Source organism: Miniopterus natalensis, chromosome 13 (genome assembly GCF_054644295.1).
Source record: "Miniopterus natalensis isolate mMinNat1 chromosome 13, mMinNat1.hap1, whole genome shotgun sequence".
NCBI classification, from domain to species: Eukaryota; Metazoa; Chordata; class Mammalia; order Chiroptera; family Miniopteridae; genus Miniopterus; species Miniopterus natalensis.
Window position 1 is genome coordinate 14,983,588 of NC_142093.1, and position 24,736 is coordinate 15,008,323.

The following is a 24,736-nucleotide window of genomic DNA, read 5'->3' on the forward strand; positions in this document are numbered from 1 at the left end:
CACAGACAACAGTATGGTGATTACGAGAGGGAAAGGGGGTGGAGGAAGGTAGAAGGAGGGTTAAGGGGTATAAATGGTGATGGACTGAGGCTTGACTTGAGGTGGTGAACACACACTACAATATTCAGATGCTGTATTGTAGAATTGTATACCTAAAACCTATATAATTTTTTTAACCAATGTCACCCCAAAAAATTCAATAAAAATTAAAAAATAAACAAATGAAAAATGGAAGTAAAATCCTAGCAGTAAAAAAAAAAAAGAGAGAGGAGAGAATGCCCCTCTTATAATAGGTTTTTAGTTTTACACTTTTGCTTTAAAAAATGTAAGAGAATTCTGTGACCTAGTTTATTGTAGTATAGATAGATGTACCTACGTTACTAAGCAAATAACATTCTCCAAGACTAAAAAAAGACATTTTGAAAACCATCTCATATTACATAGCATTAAAGAAAGCATAGTACTCTCTTAATACCAACCCGATCATAAAGGAGTCTTCCTGAAAACAATTTAAATGGCAATAGATCTTTAAGTAGCATTTATGATTTCTTATTTATGAAAATGCTCCCAAAGTTTATGAGCTGAACAGACTGCCAAGGATGTGATATTATATTTAAAGTTCCTCTGCAAACTGTCAAAGGATAAAGAAATTCTCTCCTCAAAAAAAAAAAGTGATCTAGATCACCAACTAGTTAATGGGGAAGAACCCTTAATCCTAGCTTCTTAAAAAAATTTTCTTTAAATTTATTGGTTGATTTTAGAGAGAGAGAAAGGGAGAGAGAGAGAAATACTGATTTGCTGTTCCACTTATTTATTGTGTTCATTGGTTGATTCTTGCATGTGCTTTGACAGGGGATGGAGCCTGCAACCTTGGTGCATCGGGACAATGCTCTAACCACCTGAGCTACCTGGCCAGGGCCCAGCTTCATTTTTTCCTCTGTTTCTCCTGGACACCTTGTCCCCCTGAATAGCTCATTCATCAGCCCCAACTAGAATTACTCAAACAGACCGAGTTTTTTTAGGACTCTGTGACTGAGACTTTGCGCGGTGGTGTTTTTGGTGGGTTGACAATTTACCTTTTTTACTGACCTGTCATGGTGTCATCTCTTCCTCTTGTTCAGAGCCCCTCCTTTGGGGCAGTCTTTACAGCTTGTGGTATCTTTTTAGTGTAAGTATAGCTCAGTGAACCATTTTCCTAAGTTATAGGATCATAGTTTGGAAAAATTTTGTTCAGTTTAGATGACTTTAATGTGCCACAGTCAATAAAATTTAAGATTACACCAGAGAGCAGGTTTTCTTCCAAAGGCTCAGTTTGTTGCTAAAATGCTCTGTCCATACAAATTTAGTAGCAGTTCTGCCTTTTCTGGAATTAGCTGGTATACCTTCTTTATATTTTTCATTATTTATTAGTCTTACTTAGCTAATGATTTCAGTTCTGTCTCTCAGGGAATGACTAAAGCTGGGTGAAGCTTATTATTTTAAAGTATACATTACATGCAGCAGAAGAGAACAGTCATTGAAAATAAAGGGTTGGGCCAGGAGGGTGAAAACCCAGTAATTGTGTTCAGGAGTCTCCAGAGGTCTTGACTCATGCTATTGAAGAAATAATGAGATTATGATTAGTCATTCGTATTATTCTTAGAAACTGGTAATTATAAAACATTTAACCCGAATAGTACAGTTTTCATCATTATGAGATACAGCATAAAATATTTAAATGTTACCTGGAACGACTGTTTTTCCTGTCATCATCATAATTTATATTTCAAAGGACCATTTGAACTGTTTTCAGTTTCATGTGCTCCGAGTTTTACAAGCAGGCTCCTCTCAGCCCTGTGTGGCAGATTGTGCGGGTCAGGTCAGGAGGGCGAAGCTCAGGGCGGCTGCTTGCCTTCCCTTCTAGCCTTCGGAAGGTCCCACTGTCTGTTGTACGGGTTCTAATAGTTAAGTTTTGCTTAACTGATCACTCTTGGAATTTCTTACATAATCCCTTTTATGTCTTTTATTCCCCCTTCTCTTTCCGTCTTCAGTGCCACCTACTTATTTATCTGTTTATATAAAATACACCTTTTTATATAGAGGGTTTCCCCCAAAATGCATACACCCACTTTCAATAATTACAAAGGCAGTGTTTATTAAAATACATTTCATTTTCAGAGTCGAGCTATCAGCTGTTAAAGTGTATACATTCGTTTGGGACACCCTGTAGGTACCTGTCCATGTCTATGCCTTTTTATTATTTATAAATGCCATGTGTTTTGCGTGAAGGCTATGGCTGCTGTGCTCCGAGTCCTCTGTTGGACTCCACCGGTGGTGGCCTGCTTGTCCTCAGTCTCCTTGACTGGACAGGCAGAGTCCCTATTGTGTTGGAGGTTTCCACGGGTAAGCTGTTAATTCTTTGTACGTTGTAAATATCCAGCTGCAGTTCATGCGAGGGAAAAACAGCCCGGCGTGGAATTTATGTCCCTTTCTAAGTTTAACTAATTTCTTACTCTTTCCTTCTCAGTTGACTTTTAAATAGCCATTATTTATGGCCTTCCCCTCACTTTGTTTCTCCGCAGAGTGACGCCCCTCTCCTCGCAGAATGTGGTGATTCATCACGGCCAGACCCAGGAATATGTGTTCAAGCCCAAGCACTTCGCGGCCCAGAAGGTGATGTCGGGAGAGCAGTCCACCGAGGGCTCGTTCCCCTTCAGATACGGCCAGGACCAAGGCGCTGCACCTTTTCAGTGTGAGTACCGCCCAGCCAGTCACCTCTTCAGGTTATGCTATCCTAGTCTGAAAGCACTGTTTGGTTTCAGTGGCTTTAATGTGTCACAGTAGATAAAATTTAAAAATCATTTCAAAAACCCCACACTGCTTCCTAAAACAACCAGACAGCAGCACTGGGCCCTTGTTCCGAGGAAAGGCAGTTTTCTTGGCTGTTGGAAGAGTCTGAAGTGGCCTGTAATTCCGTTTCTGCAAGATGGTTCCATGCCTGAGACATACGTGTTCTAATTTTAGATGCAGTTATAGGCCTGCCGTGTTTACCTTGATAAATATTTAGTGAGCTGGCCAGGACTCGTTCCCCGTGAAACGTCTGACATGCCACGCTGTTCCCCCAGGGCACCCACGGTGGGTGTTTTCCTGTTTGAGGTCCGCTCTTCGGTGTATCAAGCGGGTGGCGTGGCAGGTTCGCCTCTGCGTTTGTGAAGAGCCATTGTATCAGTGGCCAGCGTGGTTAAGATCGCACCGCGTGGGAAGCTCCGGACAGGCGCTGGCTGCGAGGCGGGCGATGGGATGATTTGTGGTTTAGGTATTACAGAGTGTCTCCTGGCAGCATCTGGGAAAACGTCCTGCCTGGGCGCACGGTGATTGATGGCCCGCGCCATCGCTCGGGAGGGAGTGCCAGTCGGGAGGTTGGAAAGGACGGTCCTTCACCACCCAGACTCACGCGGATAGCTGAGAGGGAATATTTACTACTGTTTGGCACTTTAGAGGCCTGTGTCTGTGTGGATTTGATTCCCTGGGCTCACCTCCACCTCCCAGGACCACTCACTCCTCTAGAGTGATGGATTCTTCCCTTCGAATTGGCCACTTGACAAAAAAAATGTATCTGATGTAAGGTTTGTTCATCCCACTTTGCATCTTGTGAGAAACTTCTGCTCAGTGACCTGAGGCTGGGGGACCCCCAGAGCAGTAGTTTGATGAGGTGTATTGGGATGATGAAGAAAGCAAGCCCTGGGGATTATATTTTATTTATTTTACTTTTTTATAGTATTTTTAAAATACAATGCAGATGGCGTGGCAGGTTTGCCTCTGTGTTTGTAAAGCATCACCTGAGGACATGCTTAGAGAGAGAGAGAAGGGAAACATCTGTGTGAGAGAGAAACATCGATCATCCATCGGTTACCCTCTATATATGCCCCAATCGGGCATCGAGCTGACAACCTTTTGGTGCACAGGACGATGCTCAGTCAACTCAACCAGCCGCTCCAGCTGAAGCCCTGGGGATTTGAGAGATGAAGAAATTAAATAGCTCATCTCTTTGCCCTTCAGCCAAGACAGCTGCCAAGGCATGGGCAAAACAATAGATGTGTCATCTTGTTTCTAAAGATCCTGTGACTTAAGGCCCCATAGTCTGTTCTGTGTGACTATCCCAGTTCTGTGTGTTTAGTATTTTTCTAATCTTAATTTAAAAAATAAAAAAGAGGTACTTCTTATTTCCTTGTGATCAGACATTTTTTAGAAGCTCTCCAAAACTAGGATGTGATGGGAGGAGAGTTTTTGAAAGCTGATGATCATACTGATAAGGAAAAGAGTTTATAACTGCGTGAAGGTGTGGGGGAAAGATGGTCTGAGCTTCACTGGTATTCAGACTGGAGACTAGACTGTGGTTTTGGTTTGTTACTTAAGATTTGTTATTGGAAAGAAAATTCCCACTGCTTGTGTATGTATATATTTTAAACTCCCAAACTTCTGTTCAACTGTCTCCTGAAAGATGAAATTATATTTTAGAAGGATGCGTAGATAAGTTTCTTATCTAAATTGTCCATAAATTTCCCCACCTATCCTGTTTCAATGTAGTTTCTCCATAGGTGGGAGCTGGTAAAGTAATTTAGATTAACACCTGATCACAATGATGGAGTTCTCTGCTCAACCCTCCCCGATCCCCAAAGTTGGCAGTCGTTCAAAAAAAGGCCCGGGAACTAGCAAACAGGCAAACAGGGGGGCCGGGAAAGGAAATGGGGCTATTTTTTTTTGCTGAGACCAGAACTCTACTGAGAGCTGGAGGGCTAATGGAAAAGTTTTAAAAAGAGGTACTTTGGCAGGATCATTAGGATACTAAAATAGCGAAATTGAGTAAAAACAACAATAGAAAGATTAAAACTAGAAAGGAGGCATGAGTAATAGTAAAGATCAAAAAGTATTGTGTCCCCCCCCCACCCAACTTTGCATTAGATAAAAAGGAGCCCCCAAGGAGACCTTAGGTGCAACAGGAAGGAAGGGGTCACTAATGAGGGAAGTGTGAGGAAGGGCAGAAACTTTGTCTTCTTTCTGATCTTTATAGGACAGATCAAATGCCAACAGACAACTCATTTTATTGAAGGATTTGGAGGTCCAACCCTAGGAGTAGGTCATTTTGACTTTTTAGAAAGATAGCATTATGATCCGGAGGGCATAGTGACTCTTGGGACGAGACGGTCTCGCGTGTCCTGACCGTCCACTGTCATTACTTTGAGAAGCTGTGGGGACGAGAGAAAACATTTCGGTTGGCAAAGAAACAAGCTTTGTTTTCCCCCTGTGAGCGGGATAAAAAACGTGGTCTACGGTAATTACCAGTTGGTATGTGTAATACTACCTTGCAGGCAGCAGTAATGATGTGTTCCCCACGCTGTAAGCTTTGTGTAACTTAATCAGCTCGTGGTCGGAGGCGGCAGCGGCCCTCCCAGCCTGTGAGCGAGGGTTTGCTGGTGGCACCGGCAGGCAGGGGAACTGGTCAGAGAGAGGCTGGGGAGGGGGCATGGGGCCCTCGGTACAGCAAACTGTGGTAGAGGGCTAACTCTCACACTGCAGAGGGAGGCGCAGACTGTGAAGTTGCTAGCGAGATGGTCTCTGTTGTGAGGAATAGATGTTACTGCAATGTCCAGAGTTTCGATGACGTAGCTCACCCTGTCCCACGCGTGCCCACGGCGTTTTCTCTTTCAATTCTATGTATTTACCAGCCTTCTCAGTGACTTCCTGGGTAACTTGACATCCTCGGCTGGGTGTTCTCTGAATACTGGGCACCTCTAGTGATAATAACAGTGCTCTGCTTTATTCATTGGTCTTAACAGAATTTAATTGGCATGAGTATCATCCAGTGAGGGGCCCACAGACTTTTCCTTAAGGATCTGATAGTAAATATTTCAGGCTTCATGAGCCAAGACACACACTGAAGATGTTTTATATAGGTACTTCTATAACTATTTAAAATGTAACCATTTAAAACTGTAAAAATAATTCTTAGCTGGGAGGTTTTAAAAAAGTCAGGCAGCTGGCTGGACTTGGCTCATGGGCTGAAGTTTGCCAACTGCTGACCTAGAGACTCAGAGTCTCTCAGTCTACTAAAAATATCTGGGTTTTGGACCTGATTGGTGCCTGGAACATGACAATTGAGCCGTAACCAATTGTCCTTTGTTGTCACAGCAGCCCACCTTTCTCACTGTGGAAATTCTCAGATGTATCTCCACTTAGTTTGAAGGCAGACAGGAAAGTGCGAACTACCAGGAAAACACTGGTAAGACTTGCCTGGTGTCACATACATCTAGTTCCTTTAATGTTAGAGTAGCAGCCAACTTAGCAATTGGGCAAGTAATGGATGCTACTCCTGGGTGTTTATATAAAGCCTTTTGATATTAATGGAAGTAACATTTTCAACGGACAAATCAGTACCGTCCATACAGCTAGATCAAATACCGTTAAGATACCCCCTGAGTTCCTCAAAAAGTTACACGTAGTGTCCGGCCAGTGTGGCTCATCGGTTGAGCGTTGACCTATGATCCAAGAGACCACGGTTCGATTTCCTGTCAGGGCACATGCCGGGGTTGTGGCCTCGATCCCCAGCGGGGGGGGGGGGGGGGGGGGAAATGCAGGAGACAGCTGATCAATGACTCTCTCTTATCATTTATGTTTCTATCTGTCCCTCTCCCTTCCTCTCTCTTCATGAAATCAATAAAAAAATATTAAAAAAAAAAAGTTACACATAGAGTTACTCTATGACCCAGGAATTTCACTCCTAGGTATATACTCAATAGAATTGGAAATATATGTGTACACAAAAACTTGTATACAAATGTTCATAACAGTGTTATTTATAATGGTTAAAAAAAGCAAGAACCACCAAAATGTCCACCAACTGATAGTGGAAAAACAAAATGTGGTGTTTGTATAATTGGCTGTTTAGCCATAGAAAGGAATGAAGTATTGATACATGCCACATGAACGAACCTTGAAAGCATAGCATACTCAGAGAATCTAGACATGAAATAATCCAGATCCATCGGCAAATTATAAAATGTCCATACAGAAAGGAGGCATATTAGTGGTTACCAGGGCCTGGGGAAGGAGGAATGGGGTGTGATCTTTTATGGGTAAGGAGTTTCTTTTGGGCGGATGGAGTTAGATGGTCATCATGGTTGCACAACCTTGTGAATAGACCACAAGCCATGCTATGTTAAAAATAACATGAAAATACTTACAAAATTATTTCCAAATAGGTAGTTATAAAAACTTCAAGGGATGGAGCTCATTGGCTCTCTTGGAAGTCCTAAGGATGTCTTGGGTTGAGGGATCTTTTTTGTTAAGACTCACCCAGGGATATTTTTTTCCATTGATGTTTTAGAGAGAGTGGAAGGGAAGGGGAGAGATAGAGAAACATCGATTGGTTGCCTCCTGCACAGGCCCTGGTGGGGGATTGAGCCCACAACCAAGGTACGTGTTCTTGACTGGGAATTGAACCCAAGACTCTTCAGTCCATGGGCTGACACTCCAACTACTGAGCCAAACCAACTAGGACTCAAGGGGTCTTCTTTATCCAGTATTTTCCTTGGTGACTTGTAGGAAAGGATTAAGTGTGTAAACCAAGTTCTATTGTGCTTGGTTTAGTAGCATTTGTAACACAGAAAAAGAAAGGTTGAAATGACATGATAACATTTGAAAGGCAATCTTATAAAAACAGTTAAGATTATTAGAATACCGTATGCTCAGGAGCAAACCCAAATAACTCGTGCGTAAAGAGATTAGTTTGGCACAACCCTTTAGAAAAAGACCTTGAGGGTAATAAGTATCCACATCAGACTATCTGCTGTTGTTGTAAAAATACCCTGGAATGCTTGATAATGTTAAAACCAGAAAATTATATTTCTGTTATAGACTGCGGTGGAGGGACATTTTTATCGTGAGGGTTATAAGTACTGGAGAGCTTACGAAGGGAGAGTGTAGAGTTACTTATAAAGGAGATCATTAGGGTGAGCAAAAATATCCATGTAACTGAAATGGTTCCCTAGACAGCTGGTTTGCAGATGAGGCCCAGTTCCTAGAGCTAAAAGATTGAGGAATCTCATTTAAATACTCACCTGCTTCCTCTCTTTTTCTCTTTTATCACTTTAATATTTGGAAATATTTAGAAATTTAACTTATCTAAATGGGATTTCTCATTGTTAATTCTAGTTGTTTTCCTATCAAAATAGACTTGGCTTTTAAATAGGTTATTTATATTTTGAAGTTGCCTCCCAAAATGTTAGCTCTTTCGCCTTGGCCGTTTGGCTCAGTGGTTAGAGTGTCGGCCTGCGGACTGAAGGGTCTTGGGTTTGATTCCAGCCAAGGGCACGTGTGGTGCATGCAGGAGGCAACCGATCGATGTGTCTCTCGCACATTGATGTTTCCCTCTCTCTCTCTCCCCCTCCCTCTCCCTCTCCCTCTCCCTTCCACTCTCTCAGAAAAGCAATGGAAAAAATATCCTCGGGTGAGAATTAAAAAAAAAAAAAGTTCTTTCAATTCAGCTAAGCCGGAACTTTAAATTTCAGGAGAGGCAGATGTCCTCTTTTATATACTATCTTCCTAAAGTTTCTTAAACAGATGCAAGTCAGGCTCTGAAAAGAATCTGCCAGTTTATCTCATGCTGTGCTGAGATAGGAAGAGATTGAGGACTGGCATTCCAGACATACGGTGCTGGTAAATACAAAAGGAAGTAGGCATAAGCCCACTTTTTATTTTCACTTAAAGTGTTAAACATAATCTTTCTGCTTCAGTAAGCAGCCATAGTGGTGCAGGAATCACGTGCACCCCTATTAGGCCACTGTGACCGCAGGTGACATCTTAGCCCTGGATGGGACGGTCTGTGCCGACCTCTCCCGGTCCTTGTGGGAGCCCAGTCAGCTCCACTTCCCCCCAGCAGCCAGTCACGGGGCTCTGTTTGAACATAGGACAGCCTGTCTCAGGCCTGAGCAGGAGGCTTGCTGCCCAAGTCCCTGTATCCAGATCTGGCCTGGCCACAGTCCGTGGTCCCAGACTGGGACCCTTTAGGCACAAGACCCTCTCTTTACACTTTGAGTGACACTGTGGTTGAATGTGCTGGTATCAGCCTTCAGGCTGTGTTCACACTGACATCAAGAAGTGTCATCAAGACACAAAAGCATCTCAGGGTTTTGTGGCAAATGGTGTATCTCCCCTTGGAAAAAAGTAGGTTCATGTGTCTGGCGTGAAGATTTTTATATGGTTACAAATTGGTGCAGCAAAGAGGTTCCCAGCACAACTGTGCGTCTGCTTGGTTGCCCTGACTGAGAGAAGTGAGTGATTCTCTGCAGGCTTGGAGGAGACATCCAAGGTTTTTGCTTTGGCAAAACAAACCTGAGGGTTGGGAGACCCAGGCGGTGTTGGCCTGGACAGTTCTGCGTGTGCCCGCCGCTTCGGGGGTGGCAGACGTTGAGTAAGGCGCTGGGCACCCAATGCCAGTTACAGAATCCCCACGGGGAGCGTGCGGTGCGCTCAGCCCACCCGCCACGGGGCAGAAGTTGGCCGCAGAGTGTGGGGGCCACATTCATCCTTCACTCGCTGGGCCCTGCGAAAGGGGAGGAGCCTCAGGGCGGCTGGACACGGCAAACGGAGCCGCGGTAAGCCCAGAGGAGAGCAGCGGGGCCAGGTTCCTAGCGTGGGGTGGACGCAGCAGGCAGCGCTTCAGGGAGGAAGCGGCTTGAAACTGGAGGTGAGGAGGGGGCCGGTTCTGAGAACCACCTCGTCTCACGGAGGTGTTGAAGTTTGGGGTAAGAGCGATAGGATCACGTGAAGAAAGAAAAAGAAGAGCAGGAGACGTTGGGTGCGCTGGCACCCCCAGCTCTGTGGGAGGCCCCCTCTGATGGTTTCTGATGGGTTGGGAGCCCCGCTGGGGCACAGCCCTGCGGATGGGCAGGTGGGCACCTGCAGGGAGAGTTCTGTACACACGCATTTGGCAGCACTGGAGCCTCCCTGCACGGGCACTGCCTTTAGCTTGTGGGCCCAAGGACGTGTCTTCGGGATTGGGCCCACCCAATCCAGCGGGTGCGAAGTGGCACTGGAAGTTGTACCGGCCAGAAATGGTCTTACAAGGAGCTGATGGAAACGAGCAAGGAAGTGATTTCGCGTCTGAGAGGAATACTAAGCATGAAAACACCGCTTTAGAGAAGGGACGGTGGTAAAGCTCCACGCCCTCGTCTTTGCCAAAGCAGCAAGTTCCTACAGCTGCGGGGTCACCCCCACAGTGCCGTGCGGGGATTAGGAACCTTGAGCCAGTTTCCCGGTTACTGGCAGGGTGGGTGCTGGCCTGAATGAGGCTGGAAGAAAGTCACCCGCTCTTCAGTCATTTCTGCCGAAGGCTGGCTCACTCACCCGCACAGGCAGAGCCACAGCTCACTGTGCACAAGCTAACAACTAGGAACGCGCTCGGGAGGTTACCACCGGGGTTCTGCTGAAGTGGTGCCTTTAGGGATCCAGATTCCGTCGAAGGACAGGGTGTTTCCTGTTGCAGAGGAAGATCCGTATGTGGTCTGGTCACGGCCACCGTACCCCAGTTGGGGGTGAAGGCGGTGGTAGGTTTTATCCAGGAGCGGTTCGATCCCGTCGCAGCCCGGGAAGGTGCGGGAACATGAACGTGCTCTCTGCCTCCCGATTGCTCACGCTCCGTTTGAGATAGCTGGGGACGGCGGACGTGATTGATTATAAACACTTCCAGGAGGCTTAGCCAGCAATGTGAAGCAATATGGAAAGAGCCGTGGAGGAAAACCTGGAGCGAAGGATTACGTCATCTAAATCCCCCAAGGGGCAGCCTTTCGTGCAAGAGAAAGGAGGCTTCAACCCCATGGGCCCACAATTTCATCATAAGTGAACAAAGCAATCCAAGGATGTTTCTGGGTGTTGAGGCTGAGTTCAGGATATTGAGAAATAAACACTGTGGAGCTCCACAATATTCTATGGTCAAAATGTGCTATTTCTAGGGAAAAATACACATGAATTTACAGGTTGCCTGGTTGGGGCACGGGGTTACTACAAGGCCACATTTGGGAGAAGAAAACCTGCATTTGACAAAGAAAAGAGATGATGCTTACTCAGCCTTAGCTTTTTAAAAAATATATCTTTGTTGATTTCAGAGGGAGGAAGGGAGAGAGAGAGAGAGAAACATCAATGATGAGAGTCATTGATCGGCTGCCTCCCGCACACCCCCGACTGGGGATCGAGCCCGCAACCCCAGCATGTGCCCTGGCCGGGAATCGAACCGCGATCTCCTGTATCTTAGGCCGATGCTCAAGCCGGGCAGCTTTTTTTTTTGCTTTTGCTTTTTTTGGCCAGGAAATGAGGGCTTTACTTGATTTCACTTCTGAGTGGGGAAAGCAGTTTCTAGGGCATTAATCCCTATTGGAGTTGCAATGATAGTTTCCACTCAAAATGAACAAGATTGCACAAAACACTGCTCACGAGGCGTTCTGGAGAGAAAGCAGGAAGCCGTGTCCGCTTGTGCTTTGGGCTTCTTGCAGAGGGTCCCCTTAGTGTTGAAAATGCCTTGCGGTGAGTCTGTCTGTCTCCCTCTCCGAGGTAAAGACCTCAGTAGCTTTCTTGTATTTTATAGAACATTTCGTAAGAACGCCTTTTTGCTGTAATTGTCTGTGATTGTAGTTCTGCATTATTTTTCAGCATTTACCTAGTATCAGCCCCTGTGAAGCTGAAACGTGATTAAGCTGAAACCCAGCCTCACGCTCCTCATTCCCGTGGGAAGGTAGCAGACGTTCACACACGTCCCGAGTGGGAGGAAACCTCTGCTCCCTAAGAGGTAGCTGCAGTGTTGTTATATTGGAGTGATTCTCTCACAGGCAAACATTACTCCACGAGATACACGTCTGCATGGATGATGTATGTATATGTCTCTATACACACACATGCATGTGCATTCGATCATTTATAAATATGTGTATTATTCCGACAGTCACTTTTTGGGGCTTCCTTTTTTATCCACATATCAAGCACTTTTAAAAAATACTTGTAGCTCTAACTGCACGTCACAAGTTTATTCTTTCAAGGTTCCAGCTTTTTTTTTTTTTTTACCTAATGAAAACTTTTTAATAGGCAGTGGTCACTTTTGTGAAAAACCTCACCGTTACTTGAAAATGCCTGCATCCTAGAAACAGATTTAGAAAGCTTTGGTGAGAGAAAGGCACCCGTAGAGCAGGTGAGAGGGCGGAGGTCCCCGTTCCCTTGGTGGGTGGCGCCTGTGGGATTGACTTTTGGAACCACGCGCCCTGGCACCTGTTGTTCCATAAACGCCCCTGAGCGGCTGCAGGTGCATCTCGTGATTGCACCGCCTGCCTCAGATTCAGCAGAGACCGATCTCTTCCTCCCACTCATTCCCATCTTATTTATGCGTAATTTCCTTCCCTCCTGGACCCTCTTGCCATGGCTTCCCTGTGAGTATAGTGGACTTTCCACCCCGCTGACTTTGACCTGGGCCATGCAACTTGCTTTGACCACTGGAGCGTGGGTGGAGTGACAGTGCGCCAACTCTTAGCTTTAAGGGGCCTTGTATGGTTGTGTTCTTCCTTCTACCATGAAAAAGGCCCGGATCCCGTCTGCTGCCATTCCAGCTCCTTTGACATCTACGGCTTTTCTGAGATTATCTTATTAACCGGGCTGAAAGTTTACTCTTTAAAACAATCTGGACAAGTCATATGTTAGTTTCAGTCGAGTAGATAATACTGTTTTAATCAGCCAGGATACATACAGATAAAAATGCTATTCTTGCCATAATGAACTAAAAAATGGGTAGATACTTGACTCAAGAAAAACCTATCTGCGCCGGCCAGCTGCCTCTAAGGCGGCTTGGTAGAAGAGCAGCTCCACCAGAGATGATACTGATGAAACTGGATTAATCGGACTCTCTCAAGGAACTTGTAAGTCAGAGTTGAACATGAAGCCGCTAAAACAGAAGTGAAATACCAAGTACAAGCGGAAACACCAGAGAGAGGCCTGGTATCTGTCATGTTAATGTTGGGTACAAGACTGACGCGCCACAGCATTTTCTGAAAAGGGCTGAGGACAGGGCGGCATGTCATGGGTTGCTAGAAGTACTTTGGATTCTTAGTGTCTTACCAATTACTGAGATATGTCTTAGTCTTCGTGAGGTCTGGCTGTTCCTGGGGCTTCTTGAGGCTCTGCTCTCCCTCGTTGCTGCACCACCCCATCGCTCGGGGTCCTGGGCGGCCCTCACGTTGTGCGGTAGGCGGAGACCCCAGCTACCTCATGTTCTGTTGGTGCCCTTCCCTCCGACAGCTGCGTGTCCTGAGAGCTGAGCACCAAGGATGGCTTTTTAGAGAGGGAAAGCCCAGCTGCTTTTGTTCCTTCTCTTCGCTGCCTTTTTTAGCTCTTAGCCCTGTCCACACCCCCTCCCTTCTAAGAAAGCTTGGGCTGGGTTGGAGAGGGTGGAGGGGTTGGTTCCATCAGTCCCCAAGGTCACGGAAACACTTGGAGAACGGTGCTGCCTGGCCTGGGCTTCGGCAGGGCCTCCTGTGGTGTTATTTATGTTCGGGCACCCATTCGGATTTTTAAGAGCATCCTCAGGTCTCGGGTTCTTGCTCACAGGAGATGTCCAGTTTCAGCTCAGTAGCATGGACAGGAACCTTTTCAGGAAGACTCCTGTCCTTCCTGGTAGGGTTTCCAGGCAGCTGTGATGCGGTATGTGTGTTAACTATCAGACACACTCTGCCGTGTCTCAAACATGGAAAAATCGCAAAATCAGATGCCTCTTTTTCAAGGAGTTTTTAAAAGACTCTTAGTGGAGACTATGACTTGTAATGTTTCTTGTCAGAGATCCCAGTTTCCAAACCGTGCCTTAACGTATATACCTCGAGAACGTGTAATATGTATTTTTAAAAACTTGCTGAGGGTATTGTAAATTATCTTCTTGCCTCTGAAGGCCAGGCAGTTAGGAAATTTGGACATAGGCTCATTTGTCCTCACCAAAGACTCTGTCAGCTCCATCTTCTTCTTCCTCGGTCTGTTTAGCACCTGCTGTGGGCCAGCCACTGTACTCAGGGACTGATAGGCATTCATCCATCGTTACATTACAACGTTAGCACATTAGTTGACTATTTAAAATATACCCAGCGTGTTATTCATATAAGTTTGTTAGGAACCAAAAATACAATGAGTTAAAAATTGTCAAAACAAATCTTATCTGTTGAAGAGAGTGCTGCGTAAGTCACTTTCAGGTGAGTACAAAGTCAAAATTTGATTCTATTTTAAAAACTTGTCAACTTTATTATATGTAGGACTTTTATAACAATAACATATTTTAAAAATTATCTAAATATAGAGCTTCTGGCAAGAATTGTTTAACTTAACAAAAAGTATTCCAATGCAAAATTCGCCTTTCCAATAAGTGGGTTTCTACTGCCAATTGAAATCCGACTTGATATCTTTGAAAGTCAAGCTATCAGGTGTTATCTGGAAGTTATGTAGAAACCAAAGTCCACAGTAGAATTTTACTTTATTCTAGAGTCCGTAATAGTATATATAGTCATGGAAGCAGACATCTTGAGATGAAATATTCCCCACATTTTGAAGCTCTTGGGTGTTTTGCTGTATAATGTAGCAGGAGGTAAATGTCACTACTAGTTTCGGTTTTTCTCAGTTGCTCCACTAAGAGCTGACCACATGTAATGATATCCTCTTCTATTTGCATAGTGCTTAGCAGCTTATGAATTATATCTTTACAGATTATTCCACGTGGTCCCTGCCACAGTCTTGTGAGTTAAACGGGTTGGGTGGCATTGTCCCGTGTGTCTTTTTCTCCACTCTAGATGGCAAGATCCTTGAGGGTGGAACCTGTGACTGGTTTTATTGTGTCCTGTCTCGTTAAACCTCTGAATATTAGTTTCTCTGTCAAATAAAAAGCTTAACACTCCGCAGGACTGTTGTAAGAATGAAGTGAGATGAAGGATATGATACTTAAGAGCCAGACACATAATATGCGCTCAGTCTATGTTTGTTTTTCTTTTTTGTTCCAACCTTCCCAAGTACTTAGTGTCATATAATTTTCATAGTAATGCTCATTAAAAGTATAGGAGAGCCACTGGGGGAGTGAGGAAAGCACAACGGCTTGTTTTAAAATCCCAGCTCTACCATTTCCTAACAAAATGACCTTGGTCAAGTTTCTGATGAAAGTTTCTGTAGAGCTCCTGTCTGTGAAATGGGCATGAGTGCCACGTACTTGGTTGTGGTGTGTAGTTTGAGCTTCGTAGCTTGGCAGGCACTCAGTACACGTTTCATGAGTCCATCCAGCCTGCGGGCAGTGCTCTGTACATTTAGAATGATCCATAAATTCTGCTTCTATGTTCTCAGAATCTAGGCAAAAACGAAAAACAGAGAAGAGGGGTGTGTATGTGTTTATGTTATCTACTGCTGTGTAACAAATTACTCCAAACCTTAGTGGCTCAAAGCAAAAAAGGAAGTTGAAATTAAGTAACCTAAAAAGAATGAACTGACAGCTAGAAGACTTACAATGTGTAATTGAGCATCAGCCAACTAATCATTTTTAAATTTTATTTATCACATGATACTGGAGCAGAGCTTGGTCTAATATAATGACTTCGAAAAAATGAATTTTTTAGACAGAAATAATTTCTAATGATGAGATCTATTGAATTAGGCAGTAATCCCCTGGGGAGAGAAGTTGGGGCCATTTGATGGAGTCATTTAAAAACTGAGCCAAAGAGACATTTGTGCTGGGAGGGGAAAAAATAAAAACAGACAGAATCCGTATTCTGCAAGCTTGGATATCCCCGATTCTATCATTCTAAATTACTCCAGAGATTTCAAAATGCCAGTTTTGTTCTGTATAACTAATTGCTTCACCAGATCAAATCTGAGAGTTGTTCTGGCAGTTGCAAAAATGTTCATATCTTCAGCTGCCTTCGTGCTTCTTAAAGTAAAATGCATTCAAATTACAGTATTTTTGTTTGCTCTGGATTTTGATTGTCTGTGTGAAAGACCTGGACTCGCTCACAGGCACGGTGAGGTGTCTCCTCCTGACCCGCGGTCGCTGTGACTCAGGATGCTGGGCCCAGATGGAGAAGGTCCTAATTTGTTTTGAAGGCGTTTGATTTTGTGAGAAACGCTTGCCAGGGCAATTATACAGACTCTGGAAATCCGAATTCCCAAGGTGTATGGTAGAGATGATCTGGGACCTCATGAGAAAGGGCCCCACTTCGTCAAGCTCGTGAATAAGTCATGGGATCCGCTCCTTGGTAAACACATAGCTCAGGAGATATCTATCCTTTTAGTCAGACGTGCTTCTCCGCATGCAAATAAACAGGGGCTATTTATGGCAACGGTGAGTGATAGACCCATAGCAAATGCCTCCATTTACTTCTCTTTGGGAAAACAACAAATGTGGGGATAAATAAATCCTAATCCAGTCCCGAAATTAAGGGGCAGAAACTTTGAGTCATGCGAAGCGTGTATCACCCACTCTTTCCGTGGGGAGCCCCTGCAAACTAGCCAGATTGAATGAGTATTAGAGGCGGGAGGCGGGTGTGTGGCGACTGCTCTGTGACTTGCTCTGTTCACTCAGGGACGGTGGTGACGTCTTCCTCTTACGGCTGGTACTTCAGCCTCTCCCCGCGTGGCCATGAGGTGGCATCGAGAGCTGTGCTGCTGCGAGAAGCGGCGTAGCTTCCTAAGGGAGGTGGAGATTCTCAGTGAAAAAAACGCATCTTTTAGCCCGGCCGGGCGTGGCTCAGCAGTTGAGCGTGGACCTAGGATCCAGGTCAATCGGGGTTCGATTCCTGGTCAGGGCACATGCCCGGGTTGCGGGCTGCAGCCGATCAGTGACTCTCTCATCATTGATGTTTCTGTCTTTGGGAGACACTCGACAAAGAGTAACATCTTAAATGTTGATGGTAAAAAACAAATCCCTTGGCAAACTCATTGAACCCTTTCCAGACACGGTTCCCGTGATGGTCAGCGTTCTAGATCCAGGTGGAAGGTTGCATTGTCCACTCAGAGCTGAGAAAACAGGTGCAGTGAGCGCCTTTTCCCTCCCTCCCTTTTTAAATTATGAACTGATTTTAGTCCTGTTGTCTTGGGGATGTGTTTCTTCAACTCTTTTTTTTTTTTTTCCAAATATGTTTTTATTGATTTGAGAGAGAGAGGAAGGGAGCAGGGAAGAGAGAGAGAAACATTAATGAGAGAGAAACATGGATCGGCTGCCTCCTGCACGCCCCCTACTGGGCATTCAGCCCGCAACCCAGGCATGTGCCCTGACTGGGCATCGAACTGGTGACCTCCTGGCGCGTGGGACAAAGCTCAACCAACTGAGCCACACTGGCCAGGGCTCTTCAGCTCTTTATCACAGCATTTCAAACGCCATGGTCCATTGTGGATGGGATGGCAAGAGGAGTCTCTCTGGTGTTGAGGGTTAGGAGGAGAGGAGAGAGTTCCAGATGTGTTCTAGACAGGGGAGGTTTTTAGAGTCGCATTGAAGACAACGCGGTGGGACCACCCGCCACGGCTGCAGGCCACTAGGACTGTCCCCGCTGCTGCCTCTAATTGCGGTGTCAGCCTCTCTCCTCAGACGGCAGTCCTCAGCCTGTCCTGAGCATTCCTGGGCGTTCCTTGTCCACAGGCTGAACTAGGTCTAGACAGTGGGATCCCCTCAGGGTCTAGGATGTTAAAGAAAAATATCTTAGGAAAGAGGTCAGAAAATGAAAATGCCCCAAAGCCACTGGTTTGTTTTTCTAGTTCTCCACTTTTATTACCAACTGTATTTTCTTTCTCCAAACACTGGGTCAGATTCTGCTGGGTAAGTAAACTGCTATTAGTCTCCTGACTGTAAAATATATTATACCTTCAAACATATTTGATTTTGTTCCAGGGATAAAAATAGGACCTTTAAAAATATTTTTAGAAAAGAGAACTTACGATGATTAGTATTTAAAGAGGGAAAACGCCAAGGAAAAAACGAAAGACAAAATCCCATAGTCTTAAGGTGTGTGCTTTTAAAAACCCTACTGGGGGCACTGGTGTCTGGATGCAGGGCAAGACGAGCGGAGAGAAAATGTGACTCTTGGTGCAAATCTTAGTTCTTAAACCTCGAGTCAAGGCAAAACGGTGATAAAATGAGTGAAATGGCATTAGACCGAACTCCTAAAGTTAGTGGAAATGTGGGATGAAATCTACTGTCTTTATTGCTGGATCTCTGCTTAGTCCTTCAGCCAGTCTCCCCAAGCCGGGAACCAAAATGTATTTCTCTTCTTTGGTGGTTTTTACGTCCTGGTGACAGTTCACAGAACCTGGGTTGCAGTGTTTTTAATTTCCAAGTTGCTCTTTCCCTAACAAAGGAACTGGATACTTAGTAAATCACAAATATGTTTATTATACACTCAGCTCTTTACACATCATAAATGTTATTTATAAAATTAGAAGAAATTTCCAACATTTGTCAATTTTGTTTTTTGCATAATACATTGTGAAATTTTGGGAGCAAGTAATTGTCTGTTTTGCTATTGAAAAGCATTTGAGAAACTCCTGTTTCCTGTTTTTAATTAGTTATTCTCTCATTGCGTGTTTAATTGAAAATTTTTACTTTTTTATATCATTCGCCGTTTTGGGGTAATGTTTTAATGATTTTGGGAAAAATGTGTTTTGTAGTGATTGCAGGGTTTCCTGACTAACAGCTGTGCTTTCCCTTGACCTGAAACTTCTATGGCGAAAACATTTCTCTCTGACAAATATAGCATATGACAAGTATATTTTGAGGCTAAAGGTTTCATAGGAGTCGTCTTTGTTGTTGTGTTTTAGCACTACTAACAATTACCCCATAGGTAAATATTATTTGTGATATAGCTTCCTGTCAGTGAAGTTCATTCATTTATTTCTTGAGCACTTACTATGAGACACATGCTGGGTATAAAGTAGTGACCAGACACTCGTGGAGTTTGTGTTCTGATGACAATAGTCAAACACTAAATATATAAGTGTTTTCATAGTAAATAGGAAATGTGAAGTAGGGTATGGGGGTTAGGTGTGGGGGGTGTTGCAGTTTTATGTCAGGTAGTCAGGAAAGGCCTCTTGATAGTGTGACATTCTGGAGAAGTCTTGAAGGAGGCAAGGAAGGAAGCTGTGTATATCTGGGGGATAATATTCTAGGCAGAGGGAACAGCAAGTGCAAAGGCCTGAGACAGGGGTGCGCCCAGTGTTTGAGGAACAGCTAGGAAGCCAGAGTGAGAGGGCCGGAGAGAGGTGTCGCAGGCGAGGTCAGGGAGGTCACAGCTGTGGAGGCCTCATGGGCCATTGGCTTGCGTCCTGATTGGGACTGGGAGCCATTGAAGGGAGAGCACCGTGATCTGACTGACATACATTAAAAAAGGGTGCACCGAGTGCTAAGTGGAAAGTAAACTGTAGAGGGCAAAGGCAGAAGCAGGAAGTCCAGCTGGGAGACTGTGGAACAATCCAGACCAAAGGTGATGGTGGATTGCACCAGAGCGTGGCCGTGGAAGTGCTGAACAATCGTCAACTTCTGGAAATAGAGCCAGGTGACTGAAGATCAAGAATGGATTTACTGTTTTTCTGAAATGAGGAAGACCTGCAAAAGAACAAGTTTGGATTTGGGTACATGAGATATTAGACACTTAGCAAAGTTCCAGATGCAGTTGGCTAGTTGGGTTCTTGGACACACACACACACACACACACACACACACACACACACACACGTCAGTACCCATGCGTACATGCATACACAAGGGAGAGGTGGTCCAGACTAGACTTCAACATTTTCGATACAGAAGTCTATAGATGGTATTGAAATCCATGAGCTAGGACAGGATATCATCATCTAGGGAGTTAGTAAAGAAAAGAAAAAGCTATAAAGGCCGAGCTCCGGGGCCCTGCCTGGGTAGTGTCATGAGGAGCAGTGGCCATCGAGGTGGGAGAGAGAAGCATGAGCGACCAGGGTAGCCTGGAAGCCAAGTGAAGAAAGTGAATTTTATGAAGCAGTGTTCTACCGTCAGATAGGCCGAAAGTTAGAGTATGAAAGAGCCGGAGAACTGGCCATTGGATTTCACAACACTGAGGCCACTGGTGACCTCCAGATGGGTGCCTTTGGCGAAGTGTTGGCAGGGAAAGCTTGACTGCAGCAGGCTCAAGAGGGAATGGGAGGGGAGGCAGTGAGGCAGCCAGTAGGGCAGCTCTTTGGAGGAGCTTTGCTGTAAGGGGAACGGAAATAGAGCATTATCTGTAATAGAGTGGAATGGGGACATGGAGAGGTGGGGTATAGATAGGACCTTCATCAGGAGGAAGGGGGACAGCTGCAGATCCCCGCGAAGTTGGGTAGGCCTGGGCCTTTACCGTTTTTGTCTTCTCTGAAGCAATAAGCAAGGCCACACTTGATTGTGCGTGACCAGTGTCTGCACTTCTGCCCAAGTGGATGCTTTGGGACTCTATTTACATCTTCAAACGTGGTATATACATTTCATCCCTGCTCTTGATGAGCAGTAAGCGGCTCTTTCAGAAACTCAGAATATATCCAGAAATTGATTCTTGTGTGAAACGACTTCACGTACTCTCTCGTGCTCTGCCTCTCTATAGGGCTGTCTCCTTAGAGTGTAAAAATGCAAGGAAACCATAGACCCGTGTGCAGGAGAGTGGTGAATAGCTGACAGGTCCCTTCAGAGACGGTGAAGGGAGAATTCGGAGGAGTAGGAAGCTCAGACGAACTTTGAATTTCTATCACCGATGTAGCAACTCTTTATCTCAGTCCCTCCTCGTTTAGTTGCTTCTCCCTGGAAAAACTCAACAGATGCCGTTGGGCTGTAACTCTAGATTCTTACCTGAAGGAGTCCCCCCCCCGAACTAGCCATCTTTACATAGCACCCTTCCCGAGGAGCCAGAGTATTCTGTGGGCATCGTTTTAATAATCCAGGAGGAGTGTGCGAGCCTGGGGGCTGAGCCACCAAGCCCTGTACTCTGAGCATTAGTTAATATTTTGATGATTTGTCCTTCAAAGGATTCTTGGCCTTCAGGCAAGCAACGGACTGCAAGCTGCAGGATTAGCTAGTAGCTCAGTTTCTGTCACGGGTGACCTGGGCCCTGAGCCGGCCCCGAGGCCTCCGTGCACTGGCCCCGCTCGTGGGCAGGGTGGAGGCCTGTGGCGGGGGCGGCTGCTTCCTGGGGTGCGGCCTGGTGGGTGGCCCCCTGGCTGGCGCGGGTGTCGGGTGCGTGCTGGGTGCCGTCACAGGGATCTGGGTGAAGGCGGGGACACGGTGTCTGTTCTCGGCGTCGGATGTGAGTCTTGAACTTGTTCTACTTCTTTCTTTGGCTGCCTCGGCTTTCGGTCACATCTTTGTCTAATGACTGCAAGGGGGCAGCTGTGCTCTTTTCTAGACTGAAGTCTGTTTGTCGGGAACAGTACTTCACATTTTTGCATTTTTCTCTGTCATTAACGATCGGGAAGCAGAAATGAAAGCTTTTTTTATATGGAAAGGGTATCGGCTTCCCTTCCATCGCCGTCGCCGTTCACTCGGAATATCTGTGGTTTGTTTTAAACTGAGTGCCAGCGCCTCTTCTCGGAGGTATAAATTCACACAGGGCCTGGCAGAAGCTGCAGACAGGATGTTGACTCTTGAGTGTCTTGACTGACGGACTAGGAGGCCCAGTGGAGGTGCTACATGGCTCCAGGCGATCTACGTCTCTAGCCAAGCCTCTAAAACCCAAGGTCTGAAAGTGCTTGCTGGAGATTTCTGGGGCCTGTGGACCTACAGGGATCTAAAAATTACATTTTTTTTTAGTTGGAGGGACCGAGCATATGAAAGCTGTGCCAACAGTCCCCATTAACTCCTGACTGGCCTGACTCTTGCTTCTCAAATCTGTGATCCCTAATCAGCCCATAGGTGCCACTAGGGACCAGCTTCTACCACTGATTTGACCGTGGCCTTCAGTTTCCTCACTGGTGAAGCGTTAGGCCAGCCAGCATCCAGGGAGGCCCTAGTCTCTGTGGGGCCGCCCAGTCATCCCTTGGGTCAACTTTATTTATTTCATGTTTATTTGGTACCTACTCCATGCAAGGCACCAGGGGGCCTCAAGTATTAATTTAGTCAAGGCATTTGAGGGAGAGGCCTCTTAAAGGCCAAGTGGCCTCTGCGGGAAAAGCCACTGTTACTCAATTCTCACTGAAGTCTTGAGAGATGAGTGGCAGTGTCTTCAGCTTGTCACATGTGAGGAATTTGAAACTTGGAGCAGTGTTAACTTAGTTTTGAGAGTTACCAAAATAAAGTGTTTTAAATGCACCTAAAAAAACAACACAAAAGACTTAAACTCTTTACACGATACGCTAGATATGTGGAAATGATTTTAAAGGAGTGTGGATAGGAAAGTGTGTTTTCTAGCCCATTCAGTGTTTATGGAGATCCTCTTAAACCTATGAAGGACGATCTGGTATCAAATAGTTGTGAGCTTTTCAATACCGATTTTGAGCTTGACTGAAGTTATTTATAATGAAGGAATAAATGCTTGAAGACACAGGAGCACCCGCCAGAGAATACAAGTGTCTGTTTTAGAATGAGATTCCTTTATACCAGAATTCTTGTAAAACACAAGGGGAAATACAACATAAAACGTGTCTTGTGCTTCCAAGAAGATGCAAACATTGTAAAAATCAGAATTAAGTCATATGAAACTGTCTCTGCCTTTTTGAAAATCCAGATGATTCTAAGCCAATTTTTTTTTTTTTTTTGGCAAAGAAATAGAATCAGTTTTTAAAAACAATAGGCTTGGAGATTCTCAAGTGCCTATAAAGAAACTACTGTAGCTGGGAGGGTGAAATGGGAATGCTGATCAAGTGCTTGCTTTTTTTGGATGTCTCAGTTTGCCGAAGTGAGCATAACGTAGGTGACAGTGTGAGCATCTGCAGGGCAGGTGCTGCGAGTCAATGCCAGAGAAGACAGAATAGTTGGCACACCGCTTCTAATTTCGTTGTTGTACCCAGAGCCAGAAAAAATATAAGTTTATATTCTTTTGAAGTGGGATGATGTTGTCTCTTTTTTTTTCTTGGGCTTCACACACTTAACACAAAGTACTCTCGGGATATTTGTTAAGCATCGTTTGACAACAGAGTGTAGGCTGATTTTTTTTTTTCTCCCTATTGTGAAAAATAAAACTAGGTGACTTTTGTCTGATCAGGAAATCAGAATTCTCTTGTCATTTGTAAAACTTCTGAGATACAGTCTTAGAAAAGTTGTGAATGTCGTAGAAGCATTTAAAGCAGTGGTCGGCAGACTGTTGCTTTAAATAAAGTTTTATTGGAACACGGCTACCCCCATTCATTTGCATATTCCTGTGACCCCAGCAGAGCTGAATAGCTGCAGCAGAGTCCTTTAGGCCTAGAACCCTGAAATAGTTACTATTTGGCCCCCGATAGAAAAGGTTTCTGGCTGCCTTTTTGTAAGGTGTTGGAAGACCTGGTCGGCCAGTAGGACATCTCCCTACCTCAGATTATGCGTCCCAGCCTCCTGTGGTAGAACCACGGGTGAATGAATGAGAAGTGGTCTTGGAAAACATTTGAAAAGAACTGTGAGGGTATCTATCCTCTGGAGGAATTGTTTTCTTTTGTCAAATGAGAGGGGCAACCCAAGCTGACGTCTTCAGTCCCTCTAACGACAGCTTTCTCCACTCGGCAGTTACCTCTGAGTACTGGAAGGGCTACCTTATGGGAGAGGCATTGGATTGTGAGCCGTGGGAGCTGGATTAGGACGAGTGGGTGCAGCTGGCTGTGAGGACACACTTGAGCTCAAGGAGGAAGGGCACTGGCTGGGGACTGCCCATGACTAAATGTGCCATCTTAGTGGACAATGAGTTCCCTGTCAACAGACATGTTTAAATAAAGGTTGTGTCTGAGGACTTTGGAGGCCCCATTCCAGCCTTGAAACTCTAATGGCTTATTTGGTTAAGGTTCTTTGTTTCCAGGCTCAGATTGTGATCATAGTTTATTTTGTCGAGGGCCTATTTTGGCCTCTTGGATGATTTTCTGAAAACATAATCTTGGTCAAATCAAAGCGGTATAAGGGAGGAGACTTGCTTCTTGCAGGCAGGGGATGGCAGAGGAAAGGGTGGCAGAGAGCCGGTCTCCAGCACAGTGGCTACAGGAAGGGCACTGCTTCCTTCTCGCCCCAAAGCCTCAAAGATGAGCCATCTGTCTTCAGCCGCTCTGCCATCTTTGCCTCCTGCCGGGGCTCCAGCAGAGAGGCAAGACTGGCTGCCGCAGATGTAGAAGTCAAAACAGGGTTTCGGGGCTGTGCTTTGCCGGAGAGTTTATGTTGGGACTTGGCTGTGAACAGCAGTTCTGGGTGAGGCCATGCATTCTCTGTGCAGCTTTGCTGTTACGGGATAAGAGCAGCCGTGGACAAGGCACAAGTGAATGAGTGTGGGCGTGTTCCAACCTTATCTACAAAGGCGGGCCGTGCTCCAGATTTCATCCCGGGGCCGCAGCTTGCTGACCCCTGACATAGACACTCAAAGTTAGAGCTGGCTGGAAGGCATCCGCTCCGGTTCTCTCATGTTTTAGAGAGAAGGGGAAATGACATGTCCAAAGTCACACCGTGGCTGAGCCAGGATTACGGCCCCGAGTCTGACATAGATTCATGCCCATTCTGTGCCTTTGCTCTGCCTCCGCTGTGCAGTCAGGCTCTAGCGTTTGGTTAGCA

General features: G+C 45.4%; 1 protein-coding gene across 6 annotated transcripts in view; it reads left to right on the forward strand.

The window, feature by feature from the left end:
* Positions 1-24,736, forward strand: part of LTBP1 (latent transforming growth factor beta binding protein 1) — a 313,293-nt gene that overhangs the window by 100,852 nt on the left and 187,705 nt on the right. For all 6 annotated transcript variants that reach the window (XM_087823460.1, XM_087823461.1, XM_087823462.1 and 3 more), the window contains one exon: positions 2,562-2,731. In XM_087823460.1, coding sequence (XP_087679586.1) covers positions 2,562-2,731 — 170 coding nt within the window. The remainder of the gene's footprint in view (positions 1-2,561; positions 2,732-24,736) is intronic.